The 23,142-nt window shown below is 60.2% G+C and overlaps 1 protein-coding gene across 2 annotated transcripts in view; it reads left to right on the plus strand.

Moving 5' to 3' along the window:
- Positions 1-22,635, plus strand: part of GSE1 (Gse1 coiled-coil protein) — a gene marked incomplete at its 5' end in the record, with an annotated part of 98,495 nt that extends 75,860 nt beyond the window's left edge. Inside the window, 15 exons of one of the 2 annotated variants that reach the window (XM_084215500.1) lie at positions 7,214-7,432; positions 10,610-10,809; positions 12,140-12,321; positions 12,454-12,651; positions 12,842-13,033; positions 13,343-13,653; positions 14,032-14,356; positions 15,993-16,573; positions 17,124-17,236; positions 17,678-17,948; positions 18,052-18,174; positions 18,282-18,650; positions 19,614-19,889; positions 20,234-20,337; positions 21,432-22,635. In XM_084215500.1, coding sequence (XP_084071626.1) covers positions 7,214-7,432; positions 10,610-10,809; positions 12,140-12,321; positions 12,454-12,651; positions 12,842-13,033; positions 13,343-13,653; positions 14,032-14,356; positions 15,993-16,573; positions 17,124-17,236; positions 17,678-17,948; positions 18,052-18,174; positions 18,282-18,650; positions 19,614-19,889; positions 20,234-20,337; positions 21,432-21,566 — 3,599 coding nt within the window. In that variant the 3' untranslated portion in view covers positions 21,567-22,635. The remainder of the gene's footprint in view (positions 1-7,213; positions 7,433-10,609; positions 10,810-12,139; positions 12,322-12,453; positions 12,652-12,841; positions 13,034-13,342; positions 13,654-14,031; positions 14,357-15,992; positions 16,574-17,123; positions 17,237-17,677; positions 17,949-18,051; positions 18,175-18,281; positions 18,651-19,613; positions 19,890-20,233; positions 20,338-21,431) is intronic. The other variant, XM_084215501.1, reaches the window with a different exon arrangement.
- Positions 22,636-23,142: the final 507 nt, after the last annotated feature.

The following is a 23,142-nucleotide window of genomic DNA, read 5'->3' on the forward strand; positions in this document are numbered from 1 at the left end:
AGGAGGAGGATGGGGAGGGGAGAAAGGCTCTCATCACCCGGAGGGCGACTACAGTGCCAGGCAGGGCGCTGGCATCTCCGGCACTGGTGTGGGAAAGGGAGAGAGGGGCTCCCAGTGTCCCCTGCAAAGCCACCGCGGTGGGAATCCCATGGGATTTGGGGAGCTTCCCTCCACAGGGAGGTTTGGGGGATGCATGCCTGGTGTCACTGAGCATTCCTGCAGAGCTGGGAGGCTGCTGGCATCCTGGCATCCCGCTACCCTGGCCAGTGGGGCCTGTGGGCACCCTGTGCCCTGCTCCAGGGTGGGATTTATCCCTGGAGAGTGCTGAGAGCCGCGGGCTGTGCCCGCTGCACCTGCAGCCGGGTCCCCGTTGGGAGGCAGCGTGCACCCACTGACATTTGCCAAGCGTAAAAATTCAATTAATTCCAGCAGGCAGATTAAATATAAGTGAATTTTAATAATTTGCTCGAAAGGCTGAGGATTACTGCAGGCGAAAAGGAAAGATGCTGCTCATGGGGGCACGGGCCGGCCTTCCCAGCACCAGCACATGGGATCACTGGTATTAATCACCCTAAATCCTGGCGTGGGAAGAGAAAAGGGGTCTGCTCCCCTTGCTGGGCTTTGGGTTGATCTTCCTTGCCATGAGGAACGTGCTGGATCTGTCCCACCAGTGCTGACAGCGTGTCCCCATCCCCAGCAGAGTCTGGCTCCAGGGATATCTCTGCTCCTTCAAACCTTCCTCCTTTTTTTGTGGGGCTCCACGAAAAGGGAAACACCCATCAAGGCTACCCTGGTGGCACTGCAGGTGCTCCCAGGCTTGGAGAAACCCAAGGTCTTCCCAAGACCTCCACAACATCTCCTGGCTCAGACATGGGGCACCGATCGGGGGCAGATGGTGCTGGTGCTGGGAAAATGAAAATCCACGCAGCAAATTCTCTGTTTGGCAGGGATAATTTCTTATCCCAAGGTAAAACCTTTCACTCTGGCCCGTGCTGGGCCACCTGCACCACCAGAAACTGCTGGGGGATCCCGGGGGTGAAGGGGGGACCCCCATGCTGCCTGGACCCCCTGCTCTGCAGTGGGATTGATGGAGATTGCCTGTGACCTTTGCTAGGACACGAGGAATTACCATTAATACTCCTGTATTTCCGGCCTTTGCTCCATCCATAAATCTCATATCAAGCCGGGCGGGCGGCGTAATCTGCCAGGCGGCGTTATTAATGCTCCTTATTAATGCTGGTTATTAATGCCCGTTATTAGTACTCGTTATTAATACCTGTTATTAGTACCTGTTATTAATTGCCCCTGGTGCCTGGCATGAGCTGCCCCGTGGGTGGGGTAAGGGATGGGGGCTGCGCTGTGGAGCCCCTCTCTGCTTTTTTAGTGCAGCTGGGGTGGATGCTGGGGAGTCCCTGGTGCCAGCAGAGTCACCCAGCAGCAGCAGGGGTCCCCTGTGGGCACCCACCCCATGATGGGGGCAGGTTTTGGCTGTGCTGCGGGGGGGTGGCACGAGGCATCTGCTCACCTTGTCCTGGCACTTCCCAGCTGTGTCCTGCAGCCCCTTCCCTTGGCTGAGTCCTGGCCTCCCACCCTGCCTGCAGCCCCCTGCCCCTCTCTGCAGCCCCCCTGCCCTGCCCCTGCCCCTCCAGGACCTGCCCCATGCAAGATCCAGCCTGCGTGAAACTCTAATCTCCAATTTTATTCGCCCGGCTCCAGCCGATTTGCATAATCCACATAATCACCCTGGTTTTAATTGCCTACAACTCTGCAGAAAGATCATGTGGTTAAGTGGTAAATCATAATTAGATAAATAATTGGCTTGGCCGCAGCAAGCTGCTTTGTTATACCTGCCATCTGCTGGGCAAGGGATCCTGCGCCCAAAACAATGCGCTGCTGCCGCACGCCTGCGCCAGCCCGGGGACCTGGGGACATGGGGCACGGGCATGGGGACATGGGGCACGGGCTTGTGGGCACGGGAGGGCGGTCTGGGGGTGCCAGGCGTTGCCTGCTCACGGGCTGTGCCGTGGCTGGTAGTACTGTGTAAGCTTTGGCAGCACCGTGTGTTGCCTGGCTCCGACCCAGGTGTTGCCCAACGGCTCTGTGGAATGCCCAGTGCCACTGTGCAGTGCCCTGTGGCATCTGGGAATGCCCAGTGCCCCCTCCATGGAATGCCCAGCAGCACTGTGGAATGCCCAGTGCCACTGTGCAGTGCCCTGTGGCATCTGGGAATGCTGTGCTGTGCCTGGCAGCACCAAACAGTGCCTGGCAGGGCCATTGGGTGCCCGTCAGGGCAGTGCCCAGCTCTCTCTCAGAGCATACCCAGCATTCCAAATCTCCTCCAGGCGATTCCCAGCGTCCCAGTGAAGTGCCCAGTCTCTCCCAGGTGATTCCCAGCATCCCAGTGCAGTGCCCAGTCTCTCCAGGCAATTCCCAGCATCCCAGTGCAGTGCCCAGTCTCTCCCAGGTGATTCCCAGCATCCCAGTGCAGTGCCCAGTCTCTCCAGGCAATTCCCAGCGTCCCAGTGCAGTGCCCAGTCTCTCCAGGCAATGCCTGGCAGCCCCAGAAGACGCCAGGGTGAAGGGGTGAGGGCGGTACGCTGCTTCCCCCAAAGCAGAGGGATCCTCAGCTGACAGCTGGCACTTGGCTCTGGGCATCAGGAGCCAAGACGAGCTGCCAGCCCAACCTTGAAACTGCAGAGGGGAGTTCAGGACCCAGCAGCACCCTTGTGGCACAGGGGCTTGATTTTCCAAGCTCCCAGCTGCAAAACAGGGCAGAATGCGGGGAGAAAGTTGCTTTCAAGTAAATCTTTTCCTGGCTCGATGTCCTGAGGGCTGAAAAGGCTCCCAGGGCTGCTTGGCTGGGCACGGGAGGGTTGGGAAGGGAGAGAAAGCACCCGGCCTCGCTCCATCCCCAGCGCTGCGCCCTCCAAACGAGCTCTTATTACTTTGCTTGTTGTCGTTTGCCAGATCAATGGTCCATGGAGGAGTGATCGATGGAGGCCCAGCCTCCAGGATAATAGTGCCGGATGCCAGGCTCCACGGGGAGCCCCAAATCCCACCCAAGGTGCTCCTCACCATGGGGAACCCATCCAGCCCCTCCAAGGGGATGGGAGGTGTTCCCAGGATGGGCCCTGGGTTTACCACCAGCACCCTAAAATTGGACAGAGGCTGTGCCTGCATCTCTCTGCACCTGGGGACACTTGGGGACACCAAGCCCGGCCACCTCCCCTCGTTTCAGCTGTGTGCTGGGAAGGGGGAGGGAGGGCAGGAGCATGGGCTGGGATCGATCAATTAATTAATTAATGGAGCATGTTGGAGGTGCAGCAGCAGAGCTGCTTTAATGAGGGGTGGAAAACGTGCGGCGGCTCGGCAGGGCATCGCCGGGAGAGGAGCTGGTCACCTCTGCCTGTCCCCTGCCCGTCCCCTCTGCCCGAGGGGGTGACAGGGTGTGTGACAGGGCCACGACAGCACGCGCTGGGCCTGGCCCCCTGCCCTCCATCCTGGGGCTCTGCCCGCTGCGTTCAGGCAGAGGGAAGGGGGGCTGACAATGCGAGGCCATTAGCATTGAAAATCCATGCAGAGCAGCTGTTCCTGCTTGGAGCGTGCAGCTGGATGCGGCTCCGGAGCGGGAGCAGAGGCGCTGAGAGAGGGGGGAAAGGCTGAGGGGGGACCTCATCACCCCAGATCCCTCGGGGGACCATCAGCAGGCAGCGTGCTGCAGCGTTCCAGAGGGCTTGGCCAAGTGGGCTCCGTCCCAGCTGCGGCGCTGCGGGGTGGGTGCGGATCCATCCCCGGGGAGGAGGAGGAGGAGGAGGAGGATGCAGGATGCTCGTCTCTCCCCACTCCCTCGGCTTCCCGCCGCACTGGGTTTTTTTCCGCTCCATTTGCCAGGGGCTGGAGCTGCTGCCTGATCGTATTTGGTAATAAATTATTAGTTCCAGCACTTGGGAGCCCGGCAGCTCAAAATAGCTGCTGTAAGAGCGGGCGGCTGGTGCAGGTCGAGTTCAATGGCAATCTGCTCCCAAGGGCACTCCAGGCTCATTAGAGGCCTTTCAAGGTGCTGGGAAGGGGGCAATCGGGAGCCAAGGTGCTAAACCTGCCCACTTCACGTTTCCCCACAGCGGTACCCCGTGCCCAGGGATTTCAGGGTGCTGGGAGCCCGTCCCTGCCCCTCGCTGCCCGCTCCTGCCTGCCCGCAGCGGCTGCCAAGGGGTTTTATTTGTCTCCAGCCCCACCAGGCAGCCAGACTGGTTCTGCTCTCGCTGCCGGAGGAGGCTCCCGCTGCCAAAAAACCCGCCAGCATCATCAGGAGCAGATGGAGAGAACATGGCACGCTCCCAGCTCCCGGCTCCCAGCCCTGAGCCGGGGATGCGGGGGCTCGGGGGGGCGGCAGCGCCGCTCCAGGAGTCGGGGCTGGGGGGTCCTGTGCCCTCGGAGATGCCAGCCCCGCGGCGGGTGCCGTGTGTGGCGCTGCGGGAAGGGTGAGGGGAGCGTGGCAGTGACCCTGCCATCCCCGCTCCTCCTCCTCCTCCTCTGCCTGCTCCGCGGGCAGGCAGCCAGCGGGCACCGGGAATGCCAGACACTCCCTGTACTGCTGTGCCCGGGCACATGCTGTGGGAGGGACGGGGACAGGGTGACACATCGCCCGCTCCCTGCTCCTCAACCTCCCCCTTGTGGCCTCAGCGGGGGACCCTGGTGTCCCCACAGCCCCCCTGCCTTGGTGCGTGGCGGGTTTCAGGCATCACTTTCCCAGGGAGGGGTACATGGGAGTGCCAGCCCTGTACCCACACGGCGCTGGGGACAGTGGAGGGACAGCCTGTCCCGTTTTGGGGTTCCTCTCCCCGCCCTGGTGAGGCAACTGCTGCCATGACCCCGGGCTGCTCCAGGCACCAAACTTGACCTGTTTTTCCGCACGGATCTGCCTGCTGAGAGAAGCAGCCGGGGAGGGGCAGAGCTGGGGGGGGCCCCACCTCACCGTGGGGCGTCACGGCGTCCCCAGCCACCCGCAGGGGTGAGTGGCACCCACGCTGTGCTGGCAGCGGGATGCCGGAGGGATGGAGGGACGCAGCGTGGCAGCCCCACATCCCATCCCATCTCCCATCCCATCCCCGTGTGGATGCTCCCGCCCGGCCAGCTCCCCGTGCCTCAGTTTCCCCAGCTGGCAGCTGTCCCGCAGAGCAGCCCAGGGACGCCCGGACAGACGGACGCCAGCGCCGGCGGGGCACGGCGGGTGAGCGGCGCTGCTCGGGCCCCAGCCGGGGCGGAGGCGCCGATTTTATCACCGGGAGGGAGCGGCAGAACTGGTTTGGAGCGCGGCTGGGGCAGCGGCACAGCTCAGCCCGGGGGCAGGAGAGCTCCCCGCACGCTGCCCCGGCCACTCGCCCGCTCCCGGCTGCCCTGAGCTCGCCTGGCAAATCCCACTGGGATCAGGAGTTGGCCGGGAGGCGTTTGGGGATCAGCTGAGCATCACACGGGTGATGCCCTGCCGCCAGCCCCGTGCCCGTGTGCCAGCCCGCTGATCCCTGCTGATGGCTGGAAAAGCGTCTCCAGACCTGGATTGGGGCTGGAAATGGGGGTTGTGGTGGGGTTAATTGGTGGGGAGGAACTGGGGGGCACTGGGAAGTGTTTGGGGCTGTGCCTGAGGGTGCAGGGCTGTGCCAAGGGGATGCCAGGCAGTGTCTGGGGAATGTGGGGCAGTGCCCGGTGGATGTGGGGCAGTGCCTGGTGGATGTGGGGCAATGCTCAGGAGGTGCATGGGAGCTGCAGGCTGTGCCGGGAGTGCTGTGTCCCCTTTGGATGGTGCGTGGGCGCCTGGTGCTGCAGGCAGATCCCGCTGCCCTGCTCTTGGGGGGGCACCGAGCCCCCACCCGGGGCTGGAGCAGAGCCCGGGGGTGCCAGCGCAGAGCCCGGGGGTGCCGGGGCCAGGCTGGCGTGGCGGGTTGGCTTCCCAGCTGTTCTGGTAATGAATTTACATGAGCCGAGCGTGTCGACAAGGCGGCAGTCAATGGCTGAGAGCACCGGAGTTAATAAATGCTTGTATAATGAGGGCAGAGGGGAGCGCGCCGCCGCGCCGGCCGCCTCTCCCGGGGCCGGGGGGCAAAGATTAATCAACGCTGAGTGCCCCCCGTGCCCCCCCCGGCTCCCGCGGCGCCCCCCGCCCTCCCTGGCCATCCGCTGCCGCGGGATGCTTGGGGATGCTCCATCCACCCTCTGCAGTGGATGCTCCAGGTGTTCAATGCCTCGAGCCCGCTGGGAGTTGGGGGCTACCCCACGACCCTCCCCCTTCGTCCTCCTGCCCACCTGGGAGCCAGGCTAATTTTAGGCTGGTGTTAATGAAGCTGCTGGGTGAAGTCTATTTTAAGGGCCCTGACATCAGCAGTTGCTGTTTTGGGAGGTGGAGAGCCCTGGAGCAATTGGTGTGACAGCTGGGGGGGCTCGGGGAGGGCTGCACCCTCCTGCTCAGCACCTGAGCCTCACTTTTGGGGTCACTGTGCCCTTTAGGACCTCGGTACTTTGGGGTGCAGTGGGGGGATTTGGGGCATGAAGATTTGAAGGGGCAGTGTGGGGAGCTGAGGGTGCAGTGCTGGGGATTTAGGGATGCAATATTGGGGTTTTGGGGGGTGCAGTGCTGGGGATTTAGGGATGCAATATTGGGGTTTTGGGGGGTGCAGTGCTGGGGATTTAAGGGTGCAGTTCTGGGGATCCAGGGATGTGTTATTGGGGATTTGGGGGTGCAATGCTGAACACCCGGGGGTGAAATATTGTTAATCCAGAGATGCAGTAGTGGGAATTTGGGGGTGCAGTGCTGGGAGTCCAGGGATGCAATATTAGGGATTTAGGGGTGTAGTGGTGGGGATTTGAGCGTGCAGTGCCTGGATTTGGGGTCCAATAATGGCAATAAGGGTGCGGCAGTGTTGCTTTGGGTTTTGGCAGTGCCATGCAAGTCAGGGGACTGCGCCTCTCCCCACCACTTGCTTTAGGATGCTGAAGTCCCCGTGTCCCCCAAAACACCCTGCAGAGCTCTGCTGAGCACTCCTGCTCCATTATCCTGGGGACTGTGGAATGCTGGGACACACTTCCCCCCATTGCCTGAACTCAGGGTGCATTTTGGGGTGGGATGACGAACTAGAGGAAAGGAGCTGGTGGTCCCAGCTCCGGGGGGAAGCTGAGGATCCCATCTCCACGTGCCTAACCCGCTCTCTCTACTTCACAGGCATGAGCCATGAGCCGAAGTCGCCGTCCCTAGGAATGCTCTCCACGGCCACGCGCACCACGGCCACCGTGAGCCCCCTGACCCCGTCGCCCCTGAATGGCTCCATCGTCCCCAATGGCAGCCCCGCCGCCAGCAGCACTTTGTCCGTCCAGGCAGCACCTTCCTCCAGCTTCGCCGCCGCTCTCCGCAAGCTCGCCAAGCAGGCCGAGGAGCCCAGAGGTGGGGACAATGACAGGGCAGGCACAGGGCGGTGACAAACGCTGGTGCCTCTCCCAGGAGCTGGTGCCGTTTCCCCACTGATGCCTTTTGCTGGTGTCATGTCTCGAGGGGGCAGTTTGGGAATTCAGTTCATCCGGAGTGATCCGAGTACTGTATCGCTCACTGGGAGAGCACAGCATGGCAGGGGTCAGCCCTGCACCCTCTCACAACGCTGCTCTTTCCAGAGGTTCCCCAAATTTGCTACTTCACCAGCCAGATTTCCCAACTGAACAGCCCTTGTCACCCACATCCTCCATCACACCCCCTCTCTCTGTTTGGATGTGGGGTGCTGGGTGTGAGCTGCTTCCGGAGCACCCCGAGGTTCCCCCTGCCACAGGGAGCATGTCCCATGGGAATTGCCAGGGCTCCCACACCCAGATGGGGAGGCAGCCAGTCCCCAGGCTGGGAAGTCTTTCAGGAGACTGCTGGTCTCACCAATTTGGGATGAAATAGTCTTTATCCCTGCTGTTTGCATTGGTGGGTGCTCCCCTTGGATCACTGCCCACTGCCTGGGCACTTGGATCCCTGGGAAAGACACCCAATGCCTTTGCAATATGCTTTTTGCAAAGTCTTTTTGGAAGACCCTATTTAAAAGGCCCCTTTGGCACAATCCTTTCCCCAGGACCCCTTTTGCAGGGCTCTTTTTGGAAAAGCCCTTTTGGAAGCACCATCTACAAGACCCTCCTTGCAGCCCAGAAATCTGTGGCACAGCCATGACCTGAAGCATCAGCTGCTCCCAAGGAAACGTGGGGATACCAGGTCCTGGTGATGCTTCATCCTCACTGGAAGCTCCTGTTTTTTCCCAGCTGCTTCCTCTGGAACCCATCTGCTTCCTTTGGAGCGATTGATTGAGTTTGGGGAATTATTTTGCTTTTTTTCCCCCTCGCACCCCTCAGTTTGTGCCCTCCCTGTGCTGCTCAGCCCATCCCAAGGGACATCAGCAGGTTTGGGCATGGATTTTGTGGCACTGGAGAGAAGCAGCCACATTCCCTTTGGATTTCCCCTTAACACCTGCATGGGTTGTTTGCAAAAACCCCTCCTTTGCCCATTTGGGTGCCTCAAGTGGCCCATCCCAGAGGTTTTGATCCGTGTGGGTTTGGGCGTGTGTTGGGAAGGGGGTTTTTCTCCTTGCTGTGGTTTTTAGCACCAGGAAACGAATTGCTTTTCCCTGAAATCCTCACCCACTTCCCACAACGGGAGATGCTCCCTCACTTCCCTTCCCGGCTCAGGAGATGCTCTGCTGTGGCAGATGCCGGATCCATGCAGGATCACTGGTTTTATTCCAGCTTTATGGGCTCACAGGTGTGCTGGCACATCCCTGGGGATACCCTGCTGCTCCACAGCATCCCAAACTGTCAAGGCTCATCCTGACCGACCCCTTCCCAGCAGAGCCCCACAAAGCCACCGCCTGCCCGGGGGCTGCTGCCTCTTGTCCTGCCCGGGGCTGTCCTCAGGGTGGGTTTTATTCCACCCCTCCCTCCCTTCTCTTTTCCCAGTTCTCCGTCAGGGTCTCAGCTGTTAATTACATTTGCCTGTCAGCCCGGGCTGCTAATCTGCTATCGCCGAGCGGGAAGCGGGAGGTCAGAAAACAAAGGTGACACCATCACACTGTGCCTCTTGTCATCTCCAATCCAGATTAGTTTCATTGACTAACTCCTGGCTGAATACCACCAGTTAATTATAACGATCACAAACCCTCCCGTTTAAAGCCACACAGCGAGAATTAAGGTTCTGAAGTAAGACTTTAGCTTCATTAATTGCCGGGCTCATTGTGATGGTATTGATTGTTAACGCTATCGCGTGGTGAGTAATGGCTTCCCAGCTCAGAGGGGATTAGGCTGCTAATTGTTGTTGGCCTTGCGCTGACAAGATAGACTTCAGTGGGTGTCAAATCGGCCTCCTTTGTCGGGGACAGCCTTTCTCCTTCCCCCAGCCCCGCTGCTCTTCAAATGAAAGCGATTCGGAGCGACTCGGGAATCATTAATCAGGGAGGGCGGCCGGCAGCGGGATGCTCCTCCTGGCCTCTGCTCTGCTCAGCATCCTTCCCACAGAGCGTCCTTCTGGAGCATCCTTCCCACCCTGCAGCCCTCCTGCTGCCTGGGGATGCTCCTGCTTCCCCCAGCATTCCCAGCCCCTGGATCCCTCCCGCTGTTGCGTGGCCTGAGGACAGGGCAAGGGGATGAGGTGAAGTGCGGGGTGAGGAGCTGCTGGCATGCTCACAGGACACACTCAGGGGAGTGGCCTTGCACACTGGGAGGGTGAGGGGACACCCTGCACACTCAGGAGACGCCCTGCACACTCAGGCCTCTCTCCGTGCCCTGCTCACTGCCTGGGAGCATCGCTGTCACCTCATCCTCTGACCACAGCCCACTCCTCACTCTCCAACAGCTGATCCCTGCTGGCATGTTGGAATCTCACTCTGACCCAGACTGGGGGATGGAGGGAGCAGAGTTTGGGGGTTCAGAGCCCCCCAGGCTGCCCATATGGGTTTGAGGAATGGGAAGTGCCCCGTGGAGCAGACACCAGGCTCCCTGCGCCCCAGTTAATATGGAATTTGTATTTCTCTGCTTTTCCTGTTCTCCACTTTCACTCCATTTCTATTTTCCCTTTGTTAATAGGGCCAGCATCCCTGGGGTGGGGATAAGTTAAAGTACAGATGTATTATGCAAATGGCACCAAAGCCTTGCCCAAGGGTTTCAGGGAGTCACTCCTTCATCCCAGTGTCTCCAGAGGCCCTGGCCTGTCCGTGACAGCTTCTGCAGCTGGGTTAAGGAGTCCCTGGGTCTGCCTTGGGAAGATGTGGCTGTCTGGGGCCAGCATCACATCACTGTCACTTGTGCCAAGGCGCTCTGTGGGACTGGGGCTTTGGCAGTCCCTGTTAGGTGGGAGCAAGAGGCTGCCCCATCCCACCGTGCTGGGTGGAACCTTGAGCACCACTGGGAACTTCTGGGATGGGAGGATGGGGGGACCTCCTCCAGTTTGGGAATCTGGCAAGATGCTGACCACCCTGAGTGCATCCCAGCCCTGCTCCCTGCAGTGAGGCATCCTGTCAGGAGCAGCTCCAGCTCCTTCAGAGGGTGGCTCCATCCAGTTAACTCCCTTTCTCCTAACTTACCTCAATCTCTGGTTTAATTCCAGGGTCCTCACTGAGCAGCGAGTCGTCCCCAGTGTCCTCACCAGCCACCAACCACAGCTCCCCTGCCAGCACGCCCAAGCGTGGCCCCATGGGCCCCATCATCGTGCCCCCGGGGGGGCACAGCGTGCCCAGCACGCCGCCCGTCGTCACCATCGCCCCCACCAAGACGGTCAACGGGGTCTGGAGGAGCGAGGGCAGACAGGTATGCTGTGCTTTGGGGCTTGCCCAGCCCCCCCGAAGGATGGAGGGCGTGGGATACCATGCATGGCTCCCAAGGGATCACTGGGCTGCCCACATTTGGTCCCTTCCCCTCCCTGCTGCGTCCCCAAGCTGGCACCGTGCTGACAACGTGTCCCCTGTTGTCACCAGGGCTGCCATCCGGAGGGGAGGGCAAGGAAGGAGAAGCGGGGGGGGGAAGAGCAGCTAATTAAGAAGCATCGTTAGTGGTTCTCCTCTCCTCCGCATGCTACAAGCAGATTCCCGGGGGGATTATGCCACTTGGAAAGACTAATTAAACCACAAAGAGAGGCGAGGGTAGGGGATGAGAAACGCCAGCGGTGAGAGGGGGGGACATAAATGGAACCGGGATCCCCGGGAGCTCGGAGGGGTGTGTGGGGTGTCAGGGTGCTCCCCAGCCCTGTGTGCCCCCCGTGTGTCCCCCGTGTGTCCCCCAGTGGGGGGGTTAACCCAGCGGGGGGATGTCTGGCAGAGCCACGCTCACAACGTGGCACCCCAGCCGGGAGGGAATTGGAGCAGAGCCTGGCACGCAGCACAGTGGGGGACACCGGGGGACACCGCACCCTTTGTGGTGACCTTGGGGCTGGCCCTGCCCTGGAGGGATGGCATGCGGTGGGGAGGGGTGCACGGGGTGGGGGATGCTGTGGGTGCCACCATCCTCTTCCTCCTCAGCTGCTGAATGGAGAAGGTGTGATGAAAAATCATAATTTTTAAACCAAGACTTGTCTTGCTGGTGGGGTCACCCCACTAATTGTCAGATCCTGCGGGGTCTCTTGTCACCCCAAGTTGTTCCCCCTTGCTAGGGGTCCCTCCCCAGCTGGAGGGAGTGACCTTCATGCTGACACCAGGGGTGGAAGCTGATGGAAAGCAGCTGAGGTCCTGTGGGAGGGTGCTGATGCCGGGGGGATTGTGGGCTGACCCCTGGGTTATGGCCCTTATCAAAGGCCGGCTGGATTTCCCCCGGCCGTGTCACTCCTCCCTGGATGATTAATAGCTCAGGAGAACAAAGCAGCCATAAATCTCCAGGCAGGTAATGGGTGTCTTGCCCTCAGCTCTGCCCAGGCTTCAGAACCTCCTTTCCCACTGGGGCCCCCCGGTGCAGCCTCCCAGACCCTCCCACCCTTCCAGCTGCCCTTCCAAAGCCTGGATGCAGGAGATGCCCTGGTGGATGAATCCTTCCCTGGGGACTGGTGCCAGCCAGGGCACCCTGGGGACCTACTGAGGGTGTTGGGCTGGGGACACGGCAGGGATTCCCCATCTCCTGCTGTCCCCTGATGCCCATCTTGGCCTTGCAGCAGGAAGCAGGGTCACGAGGCAGCAGCAGCAGCGCCGGCCGCGAGCGCCTCATCTCGGAGCCCCCCCTGACGCAGGAGAAGGCAGGGGGTCCCACTGTCCCCTCCCACCTCCTGGGGACACCCTACTCCTTCGGGCTGCCCCCCAGCTCCGTGGTCCAGGACTCCCGCTTCCCTCCTCTCAAGTGAGTCTGCTCGGAACGGACGGGAGCGGTTGCAGGGTGAGGGTGTCCCCTGCGGGCTCTGCTCCTGCCCTGGGGGAGGTGACATCTCCCCGGGGGCACAGGGAGGGATGGTGACATCTCCTTGTCCCCCAGCCTGCAGCGGCCAGTGCACCACGTGGTGCCTCCCAGCGCAGTGACCGAGGATTACCTGCGGAGCTTCCGTCCCTACCACACGGCCGAGGATCTCCGCATGTCCTCCCTGCCACCCCTCGGCCTCGACCCCGCCACCGCCGCCGCCTACTACCACCCCAGCTACCTGACGCATCACCCCTTCCCTCATCCTGCCTTCAGGTGGGCACCTCCCAGCCTTGGGATCCCTGGGAGATACCTCTGGATGAGCTTTAGGGTACTGGGAGGTGGGAGCACTGAGGGCATTCTGGGGCTCTCCATCCCTTTTTCGCAGTAGGAGGCAGCTCCCATCTGGCTCCTGGGAGGGGAATTGGGAGCTTCTTTGCCCGTCTGAGCATCCCTGTCTCCCCAGGATGGATGAGTCGTACTGCCTGTCGGCACTGAGGTCCCCCTTCTACCCACTGCCAGCGCCGGGCTCGCTGCCCCCCCTGCACCCCTCGGCCATGCACCTGCACCTCTCGGGGGTCCGGTACCCCCCCGAGCTCTCCCACTCCTCCCTCTCCGCCCTGCAGTCCGAGCGCATCTCCAGCCTCGCCGCCGAGAGGTACGGGATGCTGGGGGGGTGGATGGGGAGCTCCAAAGGATGCTGATGGTGGGGGATGCATGGGGAGCTCCAAAGGATGCTGACAGAGGACCAGGGGTGGTTTTGGGGTGCTCTGGGAATGCTGGCAGGTGACTTAGGGATTTGGGAGTGCTGCAGAGGGTGCTGGCAGGTGCCCAGGAATTGTTTGGGAGTGCTCTGGAGGTTCAAGGGTGTTCCAGGCCATGCTGACAGGGATCCAGGGTTGATTTTAGGGGTGTCCCAAGGGGGGTGTTTGGGGTTGGTGCTTTTGATTTTGGTTTCTCTCTGCAGGCTGCAGATGGACGAGGAGCTGCGGCAGAGGGAGCGGGAGCGGGAGAAGGAGCGGGAGCGAGAAGCCGACCGGGAGCGGGAGAAGGAACGCGAGCGGGAGCGGGAGCGGGAGAAGGAGCTGGAGCGCGAGCGGGAAAAGGAGCGGGAACGGGAGCTGGAGAGGCAGCGGGAGCGTGCTCGGGAGAAGGAGCTGAGCATGGTGAAAGCCATGGAGGGGCCCTTCCTCCCCGTGGCCGAGCTGCATGGGCTGCGGGGGCACCCGGCCGAGGACCGGGGCAAGCCGGTGGAGCCGCTGGTGCCGAGCAGAGCAGGTAACGCCCGCCGTCCAGAGCTTGCCTTGCTCCCCTCTCCCCTCCAGATGGCAAAGCTGAGGGGGTCGGTGGCCCCTGGAGGTGGCTTGGGCATGGGGATGGGGATGGGGATGGGGATGGGCTGTCCTGGCTGCCAGATTGCTTTGCCAGGAGCCCAGCTGCGGCAGCAGTGCCTGTGCCATCTGACTCGGCTGCCCTGGCACCGTGCCCAGTGCGTGCCGGGCAGCTGGGCTGGCAGCGAGTGGGCAGCCCCCTGAGCTGAGCTCTGACCGGTGGCTGCCCCACAGCTCTGCGTCCCTCCCAGCCACAGGGATGCTCACCCCAAAACACCCGCCGTATTCCACACCCTGACTCTCCATCACCCCTTTTCCACCGCAGACAAGCTCAAGGACTCGGTGCTGCCCACGCCGAAGCCCATCCAGCACCCTCTGCACCCGCCACCGGGCTCCCACCACCCCGTGCCCAGCCTCATCCCCAACCACAGCGTGTTCCCTCTGCCCGGGAGCAGCGCGGCCACGGCGCTGCTCATCCAGCGCACCAACGAGGAGGAGAAGTGGCTGGCCCGGCAGCGCCGGCTGCGCCAGGAGAAGGAGGATCGGCAATCCCAGGTCTCGGAGTTCCGGCAGCAAGTGCTGGAGCAGCACCTGGACATAGGGCGAGCCCCCAGCCAGGCTGAGCCCGAGCACCGGCCCGAGCACCCCAGGTAGGGATGGAGCTTTCCCCAGGGATGGAGCTTTCCCCCAGAACTGAGCTGTGTTTTCCTGTGTCACTGCTGTCCTTGCTGGAATATCTGTATCTTAAGTTGGAGAGGGACTTTGGATAAGGGAAAGGAGTGATAGGACAGGGGGAATGTCTTTATATAGAAAGAGGGCAAGGTTATGTGGGATATTGGGAAGATGTTCTTCCCTGTGAGGGTGGGGAGGCCCTGGCACAGGGTACCCAGAGAAGCTGTGGCTGCCTCATCCCTGAAAGTGTCCAAGGCCAGGTTAGACAGGGCTTTGAACAATCTGGTCTTGTGGAAGGTGTCCCTGTCCATGGCAGGGGCTGGAATAGGATGATCTTTAAGGTCCCTTCTCCCCACACCATTCCATGATGCCATGATATGACAATTTATAGCATTTTCCCTCCAACCTGTGCCTGTGCCCACCCCGTTACCCACCTCTGACCCCCATCAGGCATCCACCACCCCTCGGCTGTGCCCCTCACACATCCCATGAGCCGAAGCCACGGTGCCTGGCTGGTGCCAGTGGGTTCCTGCCACACGGTGCCAGCCAGGCCGGCTGTGCTGGCAGCGCCAGGCATTCCTGCTGCCCGACATCTGCGCGGCGGCAGGCGCCGAGCCCGGGAGGTGGCCGGGGGCCAGCGGAGAGTGGCCAGGTGCTGCCCAGCCACCAGCACCGCTAATTGCAGCTCCCCCTTTCCAAGCGGTGGGGCTGGGCGGTGGATGCCTCGTTTGGGGGGCACCTGTGCCGAGCCTGGGCGGTTTGGGGGGCAGCAGAGCGTGCCCACACTCCTGGATTGATTGACAGGGCCTCGCTCGCCCCCGTGGCTGAGCACTTAAGCGGTGCAGGCTCATCCAGCCAGCTCTGCCGCCCGCTCCCTTTGTTATTTTTGGGTATCCAGGGGATTAGCGCGGCTCATCAAGGATAATAAGGAGCGGATCACGGGGCGGCACAAAGGCGAGCAGCCGCCGCAGGCTCCCTTCCCCATCCGCTCCTCCCACCCCAAGGCGGAGAGGAGGCAGCAAGGTCACCCCCAGACACCTGCAGCTGGGGATATTCCATCCCCATCCTTTTCCTGCATCCAGCAGGGCAGCAGAGGGATGGATCCCGGGGGGCAGGCGGTGGTGACTCCATGGCGGCGCTGAGCTGAACTCGCTGCTCCGCGCGCGGAGCTCCGGGGCGCTGGAGCGGAAAAGTGTTAAATGCACAGCTTGGGCACATGAAATATTTATCCTGCAAACGGGCTGGCTCTGGCTCCTGCTGTCAGAGGAGGGCTGCACCAGGGTGCTGCCCTCGCCACGGGTCTGTGGCAGGGCTGGTGGCTTGCTTATCCCCATGCAGGGGTCAAGGCTGGGGTCTCCACCCCTGTCCTGTCCTCCAGCTCCTGGGATTCAGCCGCATTCATGCTCAACCCGCCCATGCACAGCCTTAATTCTGCCCCCATCCCTCAGGTCTGTGGCATGGAGAGGACACGTGTGGCAGCCCCACACGCACAAACCCCTCTGGGTGTTCCTAACAGGCGTGTTTCTCCCCAAAATCCCCCGGGGCTGGAGCGCTGCCAGCTCTCCGGTGGCAGTGCCAGCTCCTCACCGCTCCGATGCTCTCCTCTCCCCGCAGGTTGGGATCGAGCCGCCACGAGCCAAGCAGCCGGGAGCCAGGGCAGCACTTTGGCGGGCCCCCACCCCTCATCTCCCCCAAACCCCAGCACCACCCTGTCACCACGTCCCTCTGGAACCCCGTCTCGCTGATGGAGAGCCCCCCCGACCCTCCCCGGCGCCTCCCCGAGCCCCACGCCCTCCACGGCCACCCAGCGCCCTTCGAGCCCGGCCGCCAGGGCATCCCTCTGGTGAAGGTGGAGAGGGTCTTCTGCCCGGAGAAGCTGGAGGAGGGCCCGAGGAAGAGGGATGCTCTGGAGAAATACCCGCCGGGACGGGAGCCCGGCGCCCCGGAGCACGGGGCCTTCACCCACACCCCCTTCCTAGCTGAGCTGGAAAAGTCCACTCAGAGCATCCTGAGCCAGCAGAGAGCCCCGGCCACCCCCTTCCCTGAGGCCACCAAGCCCAGCTCGCCCTACCGGCCCCCCCAGCCCCGCGCCCAGGACCCCATGTACATCTACGACGAGTTCGTGCAGCAGCACCGCAGGCTGGTCAGCAAACTGGACCTGGAGGAGCGCCGGCGGCGGGAGGCCCGTGAGAAAGGTGAGGGACCAGGATTCCCCCCCGGCACCGGGACCTGGCCGGGGTCTCCCGGGGGTCCCCCGGGGATGCCGACATTCCCGCATCCGAGCGCTTCGGTAAACCCTGCGCTGCAGACATGCCCGATGAATAAATGATGAACTGGAGCTAATAAGAGGGTTTTAAATATTGATGGGGCTGCTGGAGTGGGGATGAGAACAGCGGTGAGGAGGAGACAGAGAGCTGGGAGGGGCGGGAATTGTTGTCCCCACTCCAGTGGGATGGGGGCTCTGCCACAGTGTCCCCAGCCTGTGCCCCGTTGATTCCTGCCACCCATCCCAGAGCGATGCCAAGAGGATACACAGGGATGGGAGATGCCCTCCGAGGTCCCACAGCTGGTGTAGAGGGGACAGGGCTCCATTGGGTTGCACTCCTCACATCAGTCCCCTCTGACATCCTACTCTGCTGCACCCCCATCCCCAGTGGGGTTCCCCGGTGTCCTAGAAGATTCCCTGGGGTCCCAGCAGGTCCCCAAGGTGTTCCTAGCCTCACAGCAGCCTCTCCCCATCCCCAGGGTACTACTACGACCTGGATGACTCCTGTGATGACAGCGACGAGGAGGAGGTGCGGGCCCATCTCCGCTGCGTGGCTGAGCAGCCCCCGCTGAAGCTGGACACGTCCTCTGAGGTACTGAGGCACCCCTGTCCCCTCCCTGTCCCCTCCCTGTCCCCTGGGGGAGCAGCCCCTCCTCTAGACCAGTTCCCAGTGCCCAATACAGCCACCATCCCCACATGTCTGCAGAGGAACCAGGGGTTAAAGATGGGGACGATGAGGATGGTGGTGGAGATGGGGATGGGAACGGGGATGGCAGTAAGGATGGGCATTGGGATGGGAATGGGGGTGGGTAGAGGTGGGAATAGGAAACAGGAATGAAAATGAGGATGAGGTGAAGGGGATGAGAATGTGGATGGGAATGGAGATGGGGATTCTCCAGCAACAGGGATGAGGGTGGGCACAAGGATGGGAATAGGAATGAAGATGAGGATGACAGTGGGCATGGCGATGAGAACGGGGATGAAGGCGAGGATGGGGTATGACCCTGCTCTGCTCTCCCCCTGGTCGCCCCAGAAGCTGGAGTTCCTGCAGCTCTTCGGGCTCACCACGCAGCAGCAGAAGGAGGAACTGCTGAGCCAGAAGCGGCGCAAGCGCCGGCGGATGCTGCGGGAGCGGAGCCCCTCTCCGCCCACGGTGCAGAACAAGCGCCGCACGCCCTCGCCGCGCCTCCCGCTCTCCACCCGCTACAGCCCCGACGAGATGAACAACAGCCCCAACTTCGAGGAGAAGAAGCGCTTCCTCACCATCTTCAACCTCACGCACATCAGCGCCGAGAAGCGGAAAGGTAACAGCCATGGCCCGCGCACGCTCGGGCCGGGGGGGGCCCTGGGGGGTCTGCCTGGGGCCCTGAGCTTGCTCTGCTGAGCTGAGGCTACACTAAAGCTCAGCTTCCCATGCTGCAGACAAGGAGAAGCTGGTGGAGATGCTCCAGGCCATGAAGCAGAAGACCGTGCCGGCCGCCGTGGTGGTGAAGAGCTCCCCGCGGGACAGTCCCGGTGCCCCCAGCACTGGTAAGCGCCCCAAGTCCTTGCCTGGGTCTTGGGTTGGGGGGCACAGCTTTGCCTTGAGGGGCACACAAAGTCCTGGCTGCAGCCAACTGCTCCTCCTCTTCCCAAAGAGCCTCCAGTGCCTCCGCTCCTGCTGGACCTGGATAAACCCGTGGGCATCGCCGTCTCCGTGCCGGAGGTGCCAAAGGCAGCAGAAGCCTCCAGGTTAGAGCAGCTGAGACCCCAGGAGCCAGGCAGGCCCAAGGAGTCGGGCACGGCACCGGAGAAGCCCCGGCTGAGCGACGGGCACCCCGGGAAGAAGGCTTTGAGCATCCTCAGCTACGTCAGGGGTCCCCTCCCCAAGGACATCCCGGTGCCGCTGTCCCACAGCATGAACGGCAAGAGCAAGCCCTGGGAGCCCTTCATTGCTGAGGAGTTTGCCCACCAGTTCCACGAGTCGGTGCTGCAGTCCACGCAGAAGGCGCTGCAGAAGCACAAAGGTAACGTTGGAAGTTGTTGGGAATTAAATCACTTAAAGAATCACCAGCAAAAATATCAGCAAAGCCAGGTTTAGGGTAAAGCCGGTATCACAGCAAAGTTAATTGGCAAGGTTCTCTCTCCTGTTTATTAGATGGTTAAAGCACTCTGAGGAAAAGCAAACAAAAATGCAAAGCCAGTAAATAAACCCCAAACAGCCTGTGTGGAGGCTGGAGGAGGGGGAAACAAAAGGATAGGAACGGGTAAGGGCAAAAAGGAATATGGAAGACCCTCGTGTTGAGTCACAAGTTCAGAGTAGATCCCTGTGCTAAACTGAGCCTGGACTTGATCAACAGGTTATGTTTAAAGGCTCAACAGCACTTAAATTTAACAGCACTTAAACTTAACAGCATTTAAAATTAATTGATAACTTAAACAATTTAGCAAGGGATTCATAGAGAATTTACTATACCACAAAACAATAACTTCCTTACAGGCCTAACTTACAAATCTAAAGTACTTAAGTATCCAGGAGAGTAATATTCTGAACTGAGTGCCACATCAAGCCCTTGAACCCCTCCAGGGATGGGGACTCCACTCCACCAGCTCTCAGGGCAGCTCCTTCCAGTGTTTAACAACCCTGCCAATCCAGAAATTCTCCCTGATGTCCAGAAAAAGAAGCAGGGATGCAGGAAGCTGGTTGGGTACTGGGATGTGACCCCCTTGTCCCTCCACCAGGCTTTGGCACTGGCAACCTCAGTGCTGGAGCATCCCATGAGCTCATTGCTGAAGCTAAAAATTAGGGACAAATAGCTCCAAAGCCTCCAAACTCACTCCGTTGAGTGGTTGAAATAAATTAAACCACTCCAGCGCACACAGATTGATCAAAACCCACCTGTAACCCCCCGAAAAGTCTGGGAAGGGAGGAATTATCGCCTTGGAGGGGGCGTGGGGAGTGGGCAGGGGCTGACTGTGGCTGCCCGCAGGGGGCACGGCGGCGCTGACGGCGGAGCAGAACCACAAGCTGGACACCTCCATCCACTACAACATCCCCGAGCTGCAGGCATCCTCCCGCCTGGCCGGGCCCCCGCACAACGGCACGGCCGAGGCGCCGCCCCGGCCACTGCCCCCCCTGCCCCGGGACTCCGCCTCCGAGGACGAGGAGGAGGAGGAAGAGGAGGAGGAGGAAGAGGAAGATTACCCCAGGCCCAAGTGGCAAGGGATCGAGGCAATTTTTGAAGCTTACCAGGAACATATAGAAGGTAAGGAGTGTTGGGCAAGGAGGGGAAAATGCCAGTTTGTGCTTTGGGAAGTGTCCCTGGTTCCTGCTGGGATGGGCTGGGGAAACACTGGGGGATTTTGAGCAGTGCAGGAGCAGCATGAAAGCAACAGGCAAATTAATGAATGCATGAAAAATCAGTGTATTCACAGCTGCCCAGTGTCCTCCCAGTGGGAACCTTTAGGTTGGGAGGGTTGGGAACGCTCTGGGAGGCTGGGGGCAGTCACTGCTGGCTGGGTAGAGCCTAGAGCCGGGCTGGCACCCTCCACGGGTGGTGCAAGGAGCTGGAGGAGCCGGTGCTGAGCCCTTGTCCTTTGGATGTTGCAGAACAAAACCTGGAGCGCCAGGTGCTGCAGACGCAGTGCCGGCGGCTGGAGGCCCAGCACTACACCCTGAGCCTGACAGCTGAGCAGCTGTCACACAGCATGGCGGTGAGTGGGGATGGGCACACATCCCCTGGGCACCCATCCCCTGGGCACCCATCCCCTGGGCATCCCATCCCTTGGACCCCCATCCCCTGGGCATCCCATCCCTTGGACCCCCATCCCCTGGGCACCCATCCCCTGGGCACCCATCCCTTGGATGCTCCATCCCTATGGCACACCATGCCCTTGGCACCAGGCTCTGTGGGTGCCCAGCCTTCTTGGGATCTTCTTGTGCGCCCCAATCCTCCCACAGCACACCTGTCTACAGGCATTGCACCCAGCCTGTACACTGCCCATTCCCTGCAGTTCCCCATTCCCTGCTGTATTCCAAACCCTGCAGTGCCCATTTCCTGTAGATCCCCATTCCCTGCACTGCCCATTCCTTGCAGTGCTCAATCCCTGTCATGACCGTTTCCTGCACTGCCCGTTCCATGCACTGCCCATTCCCTGCAGCACCCATTCTCTGCACTGCCCATCTCCTGCTATATCCCAAACCCTGCACTGCCCATTCCCTGCGCTGCCCATTCCCTGCGCTGCCCATTCCCTGCACTACCCATTCCCTGCACTACCCATTCCATGCACTACCCATTCCATGCACTGCCCATTCCATGCACTGCCCATTCCCTGCAGCACCCATTCCCTGCCCCATCCCTACACTGCCCCATCCCTGCACTGCCCATTCTCTGCACTGCCCCATTCCCTGCCCCATTCCCTGCACTGCCCATCCCTACACTGCCCCATTTCCTGCACTGCCCATCCCTACACTGCCCCATTCCCTGCCCCATTCCGTGCACTGCCCATCCCTGCAGCACACATTACCTGCACTGCCATACCTGCACTGCCCATTCCCTGCACTGCCATCCCTGCACTGCCATCCCTGCACTGCCCATTCCCTGCCCCATTCCCTGCCCCATTCCCTGCCCCATTCCCCGCCCTGCCATCTCTGCACTGCCCATTCCCTGCCCCATTCCCTGCCCCATTCCTTGCCCCATTCCCTACACTGCCCATCCCTGCACCCCCCCACCCTCTCCCCCTGCCGTTCCCGTGCCCTGGAGCTGTCGGGTGCCCTCTGACCATTCCCATTCCCTGGCTGCCTGCAGGAGCTGAGGAGCCAGAAGCAGAAGATGGTGTCGGAGCGGGAGCGCCTGCAAGCCGAGCTGGATCACCTGCGGAAGTGCCTTGCCTTGCCTGCAATGCAGTGGTCTAGGGGTTATTTCAAGGGGTATCCCAGGTGACGCTCCTTGGGCCAGGCCGAACATATAGTCTAGAAATAATAATCTATTTTATTACCTTGAATATTTAATATTTTTCACTGGGAGGTTTGAAGCTATGAAAATAAAATTAAAAAAAAAAAAAAACGAACGGAAAAAAAACCAAAAAAAGAAAAAAAAAAAAGAAGAAACCCAAACCACGACAACAAAATCATTAATAATAAAAGGAAGAAAACAAAACAAAAGAAAAAAAAGAGAAATAAATAAATGGAGAATGTGCCATGCATGAAGCAAATGGGAGCCGGGAGGAGCCGGGAGCCCATCCCACGGCCAGCAGCCCCTGGCATGTCCCCTCCTGTCCCCTCCTCGGGGGGCCACGGCTCTGAAGCGCCCCCCTCCACCCACCCACACTTTATAACGCTCATTTTTGTTGGTTGGTTTTTTTTTCTAAAAAAAAAAGAAAAAAAACCGAAAAGAAAAGACAATGAAAGACTCCACCGACAACACTAAACCCGGCGGGGCCCCGGGTGCTGCCGGATCCCGCTCCCAGCACGGCACCCCCGGCCCGGGGCTTCCCCTGGAAATGCACTTGGCTATCAAAAATAAAGTCAATAAACTGGTTGAAGGTCCCTTTTTGTTCCTGGTTGGTGGGGAAGGGGCAGGGACATGCGGGGGGTCACTTTGTCACCCCGGCTTTGGGATCGAACAGGCGGAAAAAAAGAGGAAAAAAGAAAAAAAAAAAGGTGCTTCAGCCTTGTACTGTGTATATATATTAAAAAACAACAAAGTTTTGTATGTTTTTATTGCTTTAATTATTGTTATAAAAAGCTTGCCTTTTTTTTTAAGATGTTTCTGCTTTATTTTTTCCTTTTTTTCCCCCACCCCTCCTTCTCCCTCCCTGTTTTTACTTTCTTTCTAGTTTGTTTTCTTTTTTTTCCTTTTGGCAAAAAGATTAAATCGCTTTTAGTGTTTGTACTGCTGCTGGTCGGGCCAGAAAAGATATTGAAATGTTTTAAAAAGAATTGAAACCCAGGAAAAATAAATCCCCTTTTCCACTGGGGCAGGTCCTGTCCCACCACCAGGCCCTCGAGAAGCTGAGCCCTTCCACCTTCCTGTGGTTTTATTTTTAATTTTTACCCTTTTCTTTGCTTTCTGGGGCTTTTTCTGCTCCAGCTGGCTGTTGTGGGTGTCACAGTGCTGGGTGGTGTCTGAGCCTTGCCCAGGCTCCGTCTGCCAAAGGAAAAATCCCAGGGAATTGTGTGGAGAGGGTGGAGGGTTGAGGGGTGGGTGGCACTGGGGTGTCCTTGTCCCCCCCAAAAAAAATACCCAGACAATCAGAGCGGCTCTAGAGCAGTTTGGGCACAGGCAGAGTGGGTCCTGAGGGGTCTCCTGGTGGCACTTTGGGGACAATCCGTGTGGAGCTGTGCCCGCAGGCGGGCAGGGATGTCCTGGTGCCACCCGGGTCAGGCTTGGTGCCGTTTTTATCCCCTTGCTAAAACCCAGCGTGTGCCCCGCCCCCCCCTTCCCCCGGGGGAGCCTTTTTATTTGATTGTTATTTTTAAATTATTTATTAGAAATTGTTTTTAATTCGCCACGAGAC

The sequence above is a fragment of the Fringilla coelebs genome, assembly GCF_963513975.1.
Source record: "Fringilla coelebs genome assembly, chromosome: 14".
Lineage (NCBI taxonomy): Eukaryota > Metazoa > Chordata > Aves > Passeriformes > Fringillidae > Fringilla > Fringilla coelebs.